The 12,363-nt window shown below is 42.7% G+C and overlaps 1 protein-coding gene across 5 annotated transcripts in view; it reads left to right on the top strand.

The window, feature by feature from the left end:
- Positions 1 to 12,363, top strand: part of CELF1 (CUGBP Elav-like family member 1) — a 102,518-nt gene that overhangs the window by 55,121 nt on the left and 35,034 nt on the right. For all 5 annotated transcript variants that reach the window (XM_077818670.1, XM_077818669.1, XM_077818671.1 and 2 more), the window contains 3 exons: positions 1,584 to 1,771; positions 4,214 to 4,296; positions 4,759 to 4,807. In XM_077818670.1, the coding sequence (XP_077674796.1) occupies positions 1,584 to 1,771; positions 4,214 to 4,296; positions 4,759 to 4,807 (320 nt within the window). The remainder of the gene's footprint in view (positions 1 to 1,583; positions 1,772 to 4,213; positions 4,297 to 4,758; positions 4,808 to 12,363) is intronic.

Genomic DNA, 12,363 nt, shown 5'->3' with positions numbered 1-12,363 from the left:
GTTGCAGGATAATGTATACCTATCAGTTGCTCCCCTCTCAAAATTCTGGCATTGTGTAGTTCACCCCTTAATAAAGGGAGTTGGGTTTTCTGGATTCTCTGAAAGGCATCAATCCCTTGCAGTGGGAGTTCTGGCAGAATGAAAGGCATCATGTCACCCCCTTGCCTTTTCCCAATAAAGAGCGTTATGCTTTCCATCCTTGTGCAAACCCTTCTTAGAATGTGGGAACATTTTATGGCAACAGTTGTCTTCCTATGTGTCTGAACCAGCACGTTGCAAGCTGAAAGAGATGCCAGAATACACACAATAAATATCCAGTCCACATTTAATGGAACTTGACTAGTAATTTTGTTTTTAAAAATTCCTGTGCTTAAAGACTTCTTAATAAACACCGTGGAAGAACATAACCACAAATAGGTGTTTTATCACCTTGGACGTATCTTTCTTGAAGTACAGTAAATAAAGAGGACAGTAAAAAAACTAAAATAAGAAGGCTGGCCCAGAAGGCCACTCACGGCCTTCAACCGTGTGTGGGAGGGAATCATTCCATGTCCCCTCTCCCCACACTTCTAGATTATACATAGGGATTGTCAGCAGTTTCACCGTGCTAATATCCACTGCTGTAGCAGGATATCATTTCAGGCAGTCCCCCAGAGAAATTGAACCTGTCTTATTTAAGGTCTTTGATACTAATAGTAAGACTCATCTTGCACTAGCTAAACAATAAGGAACCAATGCAGATTGTTGTGTGGATTATCACTTGCTGGGGTTCTGTTTGAGAGAAGACCTAGAAGCCTGTTGAAGACCCCCCGTATTCAAAATCTTGTCTACTGTATTCTGAAAAATGATTCCTCCTCCCTAATTGGGCCCCCAGTAGTATTCCATTAGTTTTCTCAAAATGATGGTACTTCAAGATGAATGATAAATGAACCTGATCATCCTCTGGGACCGAATAGTGTACAAAACCAATGTGTTCATTTTCAGCCACAACCCTGACCTTGTTTTTTCCCCAGAATGTTGTTCAGAGTTCTCTGGACCCATGAGACTCTTACTGTAATGTGAACCTCTTATGGAACTTTTAGTGTCTTCATTCTAGTCACTTTTCTTTAGTTTAAGAGGGACCTGTAGATTGTCAAATTTAAATAAAAATCTTTTTGCTCCCCAATCATTTTTATAGTTTGTTAGTAAGTTTGCTAATACCACCTGGTTTTTGGCTCCTTCCCACTCCAGCTTTTCCTTGTGTCCAGTTCTGCAGTGATGGGCAATGACATTTCAATCTTTTACACAAAACACTTTGGTGTCCCAAATCCAGGTTGCTGATTATACTGTAGGAGCTAGGAGGGGAGAGACAGTCTCCAAGCCCAGAGCTCTATAGTGAGAGTGATGGCTAAATCTAAATGTTCTCTTAGTTTGCTTGGAGTGTGCAGGAGTCCTTTTAAAATACTGCTGTTGAGAGACCTTTTTCCACAGCATCATAAGCAGGCTGTTAGGAGCTGCAACATTAGTTGGTACCTAGGGAGAACGATTAATCTAAACAAGGTGGTGGTGATGATATAACAGAAGTTCCTCCCTGTCCTGTGCAGCTCAAAGAAAATGAATGGCACACTGGATCACCCAGATCAACCTGACCTAGATGCCATCAAGATGTTTGTGGGGCAGGTTCCACGGAGCTGGTGTGAGAAAGATCTGAGAGAACTCTTTGAACAGTATGGTGCTGTCTACGAAATTAACGTCCTGAGGGACAGGAGCCAAAACCCTCCTCAGAGCAAAGGTGAGCACTTCTGTCCTTCTCAGCTGATACTTGGGTTCCCAGCTATAGTCACTTGCACTCTGTCATGCTTCATCTCTCTGCTTATTCACATGCCAAGGAGTTAACTGTAGATATACAAATACATACACACACACACAGACCTGATCTTTGTGCTTTATAAGTGCATCTGCATTCATATGTGGCTGTACTGTGGTCTGTGATCTCATTGTGTAAATTGGGCTAGGGTGATCGGACAAATGGGAGACCACTAAGGGAAATGGATGTCTCAGGTATGTAGCCTATTTGTTAGGTTTAGATTTCCCTTCTGAAGGACTGTAATAATGGAGCTGTAATATTTTGGATGAGATTCAAAACAAAAGTCTTGGTCAGGGGTTCTCAAACTTTTGAACTGGTGCCCCTTTCACATGGCAAGCCTCTGAGTGCGACCCACCTTATGAATTAAAAACACTTTTTTTTTAATATATTTAGCACCATTATAAATGCTGGAGGCAAAGTGGGGTTTGGGGTGGAGGCTGACAGCTCGTGACTCCCCATGTAATAACCTCGTGACCCCTTGAGGGGTCCCGACGCCCAGTTTGAGAACTACTGGTCTTGGTCATCTGTGCCAGCTGAAGATCGCATAGAACTCTTTTAAGAGGTTGCTAACCCCAATGTCCTTGCCAAATTTCGTATCAAGTAATTACATTCTCCTGCAGTTGAGATGGATACAATATGTTTGTCTTCCTATTTTAACTGCTTTGTAGACTTTCTGTACACTGTCAAACAATTGCTGTGTTTCAACCCAGAGGTAGCTCCATTTCAGAGGTGGTTAGTCATGCCTGTAATGACAGTTTGTAAAACACTTTGAGAAGGAAAGTTCAGATGCAGCTCACAGATATGCTTTGTATATGCCAACTATGTAGTCTACCATAAGCATTTTTCACTTAGCTTGTGAGAGAAGGGATTTGCTATAAGATGTTTACATGTGACTAATATATGCATTTTATTTAATATTTCTGGTAAATTTCTTGAAAGGGTAAATTTTGCCGAGTATCAGTAAAAACTTCCTTGTAGAGATTGATTAGGTTGTGGAAATGTCACTTGCGGGACGTGGCAAGAGCCTAATTGCTGTTGATGTTTAAAATTAAACTGAACAGATAGGGAACAATCCTGTCTTGGCTCCAGGGGAATGGAGAAGAAACTTAGTAGTAAGAGTGAGGGCCTTCTTAAGAGGGCTTCACTCTTCATCTTTAACTTCTAATTCTTATATCCATCCCCTAGAGTAGCTACCTGTTTGAGACTAGCAAAACAGAATACAGTAACCTACTCTTTAACACCTCTCTGAATGACACATGCTCTCACAAGAGTACAGGCAATTTCTTCCTAGTCTGTACAGAAAAGGGGTAGAGTTATAGGTTTGGAAACGGAGGTGGTCAGGTCCTAAATCACGAATGTCCCCCAGAGGCTGTGCTGATGGAAAGACAAGAGAAGAGGGAGAAAGGAATTGGAGTGAGGGAGAACACAGAGACCTGCAATTCTGCACTCCCCCAGAGGCTTGAGGAAGGAGGAGTGAACAGACTAGAAAAACTTAGATTTTTTCTATCTCTAACTTCTAGGATTCTGTAGTCTGCAAGCTGCATTCAGGGAGACAGAAATAATAGAGGCTAAGGATTGCTCGTAAAGCTGAACTCTGTTGTCTGTGTTTCACAACTATCCTATTTGTAACTATATCCACTTTTATAGACAAAAACCCTGTGGGCATTATGCGTTATTGGTTAAGTTTTGGAGTTGTAACTTTTTGTATAAATAACTATAGTCATTTGAGAACTGTTGAGTGTAATTTCTTTGTACACTAAGTCCATCTGGAGAGAGATTCCATCTTGAGTTGATGCCCAAGGCTGAAGTCTGATTAAGTGGGCAAAGAGAGTGTTCATTATTTGTTCTCAGTGATAAGTGGAGCATTTAAAAGTCTGTATACAAAAGGCACAGCCCTCGTGATGCTAAGAGCTAGCACTCATTGGGCTAGGTGTCTTTGAGAGTGGTGATGACAGTATTGAACAATTACTTGAACTGGCAGAAAAATACCATGCTTACTGGAAAAATGAGAGGTTTCAGAGTAACAGCCGTGTTAGTCTGTATTCGCAAAAATGAGAATGTCTCTAGAAACGTATTCTTGGGCAAGCCCAGCTGGGATGAGAGGAGAGCTCTTGTGAACCTTTGAGTGTGATACAGGGGCTGTTAGGCCTAGTCATTGAAGACGTCACATGTTATATAATATTATTTTGGCAGAAGTCCTATTCTAAATAGATCCAATATTAAGCTATTGCCATCTGTTTCCATCCATGATCCTTGTGTCTATCAAAGAGTTTGTGTTTGAGGGGTAGAAGTGGTGCACTGTGTATCCCAGTCTGTCACACAGGAATTCAATATCCTTGATTTGCTTGTTTTGGGTTTGCATTGCAGGGTGCTGTTTTGTTACATTTTATACCCGTAAAGCTGCACTAGAAGCACAGAATGCTCTCCACAACATGAAGATCCTCCCAGGGGTAAGAGGCAGCATGCTCTTTCAAGCATCTTTTCTGCTTGTCTTTCTGTCCTGCCATTTACCCATGTTCTAAGCTCTTTGGCTTCACTGATGCACAAACATTGCCTTGCTCTTCTGCATGATTATTTTAGAACATGAATTCAAAGGGAGGGGCCTAGAGCTGCAAGTCACGGCAGCAGATCTCGAAGAGGTTTTGAGGGGAAAGGGATGGCAGGGAATTGTGTGCGCTGCTTCTGGGGAACATAATGAAGTACCCAGGGGGAATGGTGGCATATCAGTTGAAAGATATGGGGAACACTCCTTGGGATCCTTTCCTAGAAATTTCTGTGGGGTTATATCTCACCCTTCTCTAATAGCTGTGTTGGCTCCCCTCCATGTCCTTAGTGGTTCCTGTGGGGTAATGTGACTCAGCTATGTACAGAGTGAATACATCAAGTTTGAGATGCTCTTCTTTGGGTTTCAGATGCACCATCCCATCCAGATGAAACCAGCTGACAGTGAAAAAAATAATGGTAAGTTGTACTAAAGTCTGGTTTTTAGGGTATTGTTAATGTTGATGGGGAAATTTCAAGGGATCCCATCCCTCTTGCAGTGGTCTCTGGGCAGCAGAGCGTCTATGTGTGTGGTGAAGTTTGTGAATTAGAGAGCTGAGAGGAATTTATGCCCACAAAGGGATAAATAAATAAGGGTGAGGTTTCTAAACTTCCTGGAATCATGCTCTCTCTCCTGCTGCTGCTTATCCCACAACAGTTATACTAATTGGGAAGGCATTCAGTGAGTTATTTTCTGCACTTGCCTGTTGTTTAACCCCCAACACCATTATCCATGTACTTGGCTGGTTGATTGGTTTGAGAAAAGTCCACCATAACTAGTGTTGGATTCACAATCTCCTCTAATAAGTTGTGTTTGCTTTACAAGAAAGATGAAACTGGTCTAAATAGCTTTTTAGGGCAGAGGTTATCACTTGCTGTATATTTGTACAGTGGTTAGCCCCGTATGATCCCAGACCAGTTGAGGTCTCTAGCTGCTATCGCAGTATAAATAATAAATTCTTCATGGTGGAAATTTGTTTATTTATACACAGATACTCCATCAGCATATTATTACAAGACCAGTAAATGCAGAAAATGCCAGAGTTAAGGTTGCATGTAACCCCTTACTTTTGTCTTTTGTTCCTCGTACAACCACATTTCAATAATCTAATTACATTATCATAGACTTTCTCAAGTAATACAATAAAACAACATACAGTAATTCAACAGCCTTGGGTAACAATGTGTAATATAGCATCTTGTACACCTCTACCCTGATATAACACAGTCCTCAGGAGCCAAAAAATCTTACCACATTATACGTGAAACCGCGTTATATCGAACTTGCTATGGAGGGCTGGGTAGAGAAGGCTGTGCCTCCCCAAACAGCCTGGCCCCACCCCCTATCCAACCCCCACCTACTTACCCCTCAGAATTCCCGACCCATCCAGCCCCCCCTGTCCCCTGACTGCCCCCTGAGACTCTCTGCCCCTTATCCAAACCCCTGGCCCCCTTAACATGCCACAGCCATAGGTGCTGACTCTGTGGGTGCTCCGGGGCTGGAGGACCCACGGAGAAAAATTGGTGGATGCAGAGCACCCACCGGCAGCTCCCCGCCCCAGCTCACCTCCACTCCGCCTCCTCCCCTGAGCACGCTACCTCCACTCTGCTTCTCCCCCTTCCCTCTCTCCCTCCAAGGCTTGCTGCGCCAAACAGCTGATTTGCGGCAAGCCTTGGAGGGAGAGAGGGAGGGGGAGAAGTGGAACGGCGGCATGCTCAGGAGGGGGAGGAGGCGGAGGTGGAGCAGAGATGAGCTGGGGCGGGGAGTGGTTCCTCTACCCCGCCCCCCGTTACTTGCTACGCCCTCCCGCCCCACCCCGCCCCAGCTCACCTCCGCTCCCTGTCCTCCCCTGAGCATGCTGCCGCAAGCCTGAGAGGGAGGAGGGGAAATGCTTTACTGCGTTATATCCAAATACGCGTTATGTCAGATCCTGTTATATCAGGGTGGGGTTTAGTATTTTTTCATTCTTTTATGCTTACCCTAATTTTATTGTCTTCATGGACCAGTATATTGATTGATTGTTTGTTACAACTACTGTGTGCTCAGTGCTGTATAAGACTTGGAAAGACAATTCTTGCCCCAAAGAGCCTATAATTTAAAAGACAGACATAAAGAAGACAGGATGCATTGGACACCCTTGAGAAGGGAGTAACTTGGAGTTGGGGTTATTTCTATATATAAACAGAGTTAACTCACTACTTCTAGACATGGAAGAAGTGAATGAGGAGGGATTGGCGACTGACTCAGTTGAGATTGGCAGGTCATTACATAAATTAGGAGCAACCTGGAAAAGATATGGGGATTGGAGAGAGAGAATAAAAAACAAATGGAATTTCAGGTCTTGGCAGTATTGCGGAGTAGGAGTTATGGAAGGTTTTGCATGAGTCAGGGTATAAGGTGTAGGCCATATTGCAGTTGTGCTGAGCCTTGAAGGCAGGGACAAAGAGTTTATGGGGAAACCAATTAAAAATAGCACTTCTGTCTGAAAATTAACCTACATTGTTACAAGTAACAGCTAAGATTCATGTAACTGAAAGTGACTAGAAAAACCATAAAGAATAATTTCAGATTTTGCAGCTGTGCTGGCTGCAACTGATTGGCAAGAACCTGAGAAAATCTTGTAATCTGAAACTATTTGGTTGGATGCTGCTTGGAACATCCTTCTAAAGCACCATAGAAAGCCCACAGGAGGGAGCTTCATTCCTGTATGTGTTAGGAACGACTCAGGTGAATAAGAGCAGAGTTCCCACCTTTGAACCTTTCCAGGTATGCCTTTCCTACACTTTCACTGGCCGTGTAAATTAGCCAGAGTGCTGCCTTCCTTTGCTGAGCGCTTTGGGAGCTCTGTAACAAACCCTGTTCAGAAAGTACTGTGCATAACATGCATTTTTAAAGGGCTTGTAACTAGCGACCTGTGTATTCTGATTTTTCATAACAGCAGAGTTTGTCACAGAATTGTGCTCCAGAATCTGAGCTTTTGGCCTTTTTTTTTTTTTTTTTTTTTTAAATGTTTCTGGCCATTGTGATTGTGAAGAAAGCCTTGAAAATGTAATGTACTGCAATGATTTGTGCTTGTTTGCAGACAGCCTGGAGCAATAGCCCTGAGAAACATGAACTACTCTGTTCATTTAAATGGATTGTTAACCTAAAGATGACAATCTGTGGTATATAATAAACTGAATATGTAAGGACAGCACAAAATACAGTGTGACTATGGAAAAGTAAATAACATGAGGCCACTGTATTGTTATCCATTTTCATATTTAACTCAATAACATCATCCATTTTAAAAATTCTCTGAAGCTGGTGCAGAATTTTGAGAATTTCCTCCAGAGTGCAGCAGAAACTTTCTGTAAAATGTAGGTCCAGATCACAGTAGATTACATAGGGGCTTTGTTTAACTCAATCAAATCAAGACCAAATTTCACCTGATGCTCTGATGGCTAGTTACAGGCCACATTTAAATGCCTCATTGTTTCAGCACTAGAGAGATTCAGAAAAAGGGAGCCATGATTTCTTTATGAGAAATGAATTTTTTTCCTCTCATTTACAAAATCAGCTGAACTTTGTGTGCTCAAACTATCTCTCTCACACACAAAGTTACCATCAGGTTAGAGTCCTATCACAAAATTGTTTCAGGCCCAAAGGTAAATGTTTTAGAAAGTTATTGGTGTCTAGTCATGAGGTCAGAGAGAGAGTTCTACCATAGATTAATAACTCTCAAAAAAAAATCAAGGAGTTGGGGATGAATGGTGAATTTTCAAAGTGGCAGAAGGTTAACAGTGGGGTACCTTGAGGTTCCATACTAGGTTTGGTATTTATATATATATATATTTATGGTCTGGAAAGCAGGTAAGCAATGAGCGAGCAAAATTTGTACATGACATAACAAATGGGCAGTGTGATGGCAGATAGCTCAGTAGTACTCACTACACAGTGACAGTGAAGAAAGCAAACAAAATGTTAGGATGCAAAAAGAGAGACAGAAAATTATACTAAAAATATAATTAATGCTGTTCAGAATTTTTCTAATGAAAATTTTTTCATCAGAAATGGTCTTTCCTTTGATATGAAAATTTTAAAGGAAATTTGAGGGTTTTCAAAATTTTCTGTCTTTAAATGAAAAGTTCCAAACTAAAAACAGATTTTTTTTTCAGGAAAACAAAAAAAAAATTTTGAATAAAAATGTTCATGAAAAAAATTTGAATACCTTAAAAATTGTTCCTTTTCAAAAACTGGAATGAAAATTGTTTTGAACTTTAATAAAAATTTTGCAAAAAAAAGTGAACTCTTCTGATTAGCTCTGATTACAGTATGACTATATAAATTAATGATATGTGCTCATATGGGATACTATTTTGGATTCTTATCACCTGTCTTCGAAGGGACACAGCAGAAATAGAGGAGATTTACGGATGAACCATGAGATTGATTAGAGGTATGGAAAGACTGCTGTATTAAGAAAGAAATTGAAAAGAAGATTGACTGTTAGGAGAGGAGGTAAATGAGAGGAAACATGATAGAGGTGCATGAAATAACAAATAGTAACAAGAAAGTAAATCGTATTTACCCTCTCTTATAATGCAAAAACAAGGAGACATTTGATAAAACTGTAAACCAACAAATTTATAACTGATAAAACAAACAGGGACGTGTCTATGATTTTGGTCTTGGTTTTTTTTGTGCGGCATTCACATAATACATAAATAACCTATGGAGCTCCTGTAATTAGTTATTACTGGGTGCAAGAGCTTAGTGAGAGTCAAAAAAGGAGTAGACAGTTACACAGATAATGAACGCATCTACAGTTACATTCGGTAGGATAAAAAAAAGACATAGGAATATCATACCCTGTTGACTTAAAGAAGTGGTTTTCAACCTGTGGTCCACAGACCCCAGGGGGTCTTCAGCTCATTTGAAATTTTTTAGGGGTCACACATGAAAAAAGGTTGAAAACCATCCGCTAACTGACAGGTTAGGGGAATTTTCTTCCCCTGGGCAGATTAACTGTTCTCTATAAGATTTTTTGCAACTTCCTCTATATCTGGTACTGTCACACAGGATATTGTAACTGGATGGTGCACTGGTCGGAACTAGGATGGTATTTTCTATGTCATTATTAAAATGACATTAGAATGGATACATACGAAACTTAGCTTATACAGCGGTTGCTGTTGCTCCCCCTGTCATGACAGGAGTATGGGGAAATAAGCAAAATTAACTTGAAGTAATCTGCTTGATGGAGAATATGACCAAATGGACCTAACAGAATCCTGGTGGGGTGATTTTTCTATTTACATTTTCAGTATAAATAGGTTCAATTGTAGACAGTAAGGGGTACAGTGTGGAGCTAGATGCCCTCTCTTCACCAGGCTTGGTGTGGGGTGGGGGGAAGCTCAATTCCCCCATGTCACAAGCTGGCTGGCCCTCTAAGGGTATGTCTACACTATGAAATTAGGTTGATTTTTATAGAAGTCGATTTTATACAGTCGATTGTGTATGTCCCCACTAAGCGCATTAAGTCAGCGGAGTGTGTCCTCACTACCGTGGCTAGCATCAACTCATGGAGCGGTGCACTGTGGGAAGCTATCCCACAGTTCTCGCAGTCTCCATTGCCCATTGGAATTCTGGGTTAAGCTCCCAATGCCTGCTGTGGCAAAAACATTGTCGCGGGTGGTATTGGATACATGTCATCAGTCTCCCCTCCCTCCTTCCCTCTCTCCCTCCGTGAAAGCAACTGCAGACAATCATTTCACACCTTTTTTCTTGGGTTACCCGTGCAGATGCCATAGCACGGCAAGCATGGAGCCAGCTCAGCTCACTACTGCTGTTGCGAGCATTTAAACACCTTGTGCATTATACTGCAGTATGTGCAGAACCTAACTAAGAGACAGCAGCACAAGGACGATTGAGAGGAGGACATGAACACAGATGTTTCTGAAAGCACGGGATGTGGCAATTGGGACATCATGGAGGCAGTTCGGCTGGTTGATACAGTGGAATTCTGGTTTGTTTGAACACCTACAGGAAGGGACTTACTTTCCAGACCAGAAAATAACGCTTGGGGATGTTGAAAGGCCTAGAGCTATCCTTGGGGACCCAGCCTACCCCTTAATGCCATGGCTCATGAAGCCATACACAGGCACCCTGGACAGTAGTAAGGAGCTATTCAACTATAGGCTGAGAAAGTGCAGAATTGTGGTAGAACGTGCCTTTGGATGTTTAAAAGCTCGCTGGCGCTGTTTGCTGACTAGGTTAGACCTCAGCACAACCAATATTCCCATTGTTATTACTGTGTGCTGAGTGCTCCATAATATCTGTGAGAGTAAGAGGGAGATGTTTATGGCAGGGTGAGAGGTTGAGGCGAATCGCCTGGCTGCCAGTTTTGAACAGCCAGAAACCAGGGCGATTAGAAGAGCACAGGTAGATGCGCTGCGCATCAGAGAGGCTCTGAAAACCAGTTTCATGACTGACCAGGCTACTGTGTGACAGTTGCGTGTGTTTCTCCTTGATGCAAACCCTCCCCCTTCGTTGATTTTAATTCCCTGTAAGCCAGCCACCATCCCCACTTCGATCACAGCTGGCAAAGGAAATAAAGTCACTATTGTTTTGAAACCATGCATTCTTTCTTTATTAATTGAAAAAAAAAAGGGGAGATAACTGATAAGGTAGCCCGGGTGGGGTAGGGGAGGAAGAAAGGACAAGGCCACATTGCTTATTGTGGCCACACTACAAATCAAAACTGTTTGAATGACAGCCTTCTATTGCTTGGGCCATCCTCTGGAGCAGAGTGGCTGGGTGCCCAGAGGGGGGTCCCGTCCCCCCCCCAGCATTTTTGGGCTTCTGGGTGAGAAGGATATGGAACTTGGGGAGGAGGGCAGGCGGTTGTACAGTGGATGGAGTGGCGGTCTGTACTCTTGTTGGCTTTCCTGCAGCTCCGCCAAATGCCTGAGCATGTCCGTTTGCTCCCCCATTAGCCTCAGTATTGCATCTTGCCTTTTATTGCACTAACTTAACGCTTTCCTGGACTCTGCCACTGAATGCCTCCATGCATTTAGCTGTGCCCTGTCAGTGTCGGAGGACTGCATGAGCTCGGAAACCATGTCATCGCGAGTGCTTTTTTTCGCCTTCTAATCTGCGATAACCTCAGGGATGGAGATGGGGGCGCATAGAAACATTTGCATCTGATAGGGAATAAAAAGGGAGAGTAAAATTTAAGATGATACATTTCTGAGAACAAAAGGGAGACTCTTTCACAGTGAAGTAAGCAATTCACAGCAGACAGCACACGTGCTTTAGGTACAAGGTCACATTTTGCCTTTTATATTGAGCGCCTGCTGGTATGGTGACACATCACCCATGTCTGGGCAACAAAATTCAGTTTCCAGGCAGCCATGGTAAGTCAAAGGGTACGCGGGTTTGGCTTCTAACGCCTTCATAACATGTGAGAATGTTTTCAAACTGCAGCGTCCTCCTTTCCCATAGCAAGCAAAGTCGGTTAGGTTTGCCATTTAAAAGGAGGGGCTGTGGTTTTCAGGGGGATGTGCAGCACACATCTCTTTCTCCCCTCCCCTCCGCCCCCATGGCTATTTGGAATGATCCCCTCACCCCGCCATGTGGCTATTCTCAAGGATGATCCCTTTTAGCCAAGCACGAACAGCCCAGCATGAACGGGGTCCTTTTACTGTTCCCTTGCAAAAAGTCCCCTATTTCAACCAGGTGACCATGAATGATATCGCTCTCCTGAGGCTAACACAGAAAGATATAGACTGAATGTTGCTTGAATGCGACCAAAGCCCAGGACCATTTGCTGTCATGTTTTGTGGTACAATGATTACAAACTACTTGCTATTGGCGTGGCGTGGTAAAATGTCTTACCCTGAAGGACGAAATAAGGCAGCCCTCCCCAGAAACCTTCTGCAAAGGCTTTCAGGGTACCTCCAGGAGAGCTTCATGGAGATGTCCCTGGAGGATT

The sequence above is a fragment of the Eretmochelys imbricata genome, chromosome 6 (assembly GCF_965152235.1).
Source record: "Eretmochelys imbricata isolate rEreImb1 chromosome 6, rEreImb1.hap1, whole genome shotgun sequence".
NCBI classification, from domain to species: domain Eukaryota; kingdom Metazoa; phylum Chordata; order Testudines; family Cheloniidae; genus Eretmochelys; species Eretmochelys imbricata.
Note: the sequence above shows the minus strand (reverse complement) of the source record. Positions and strands in the feature narration are given on the sequence as shown.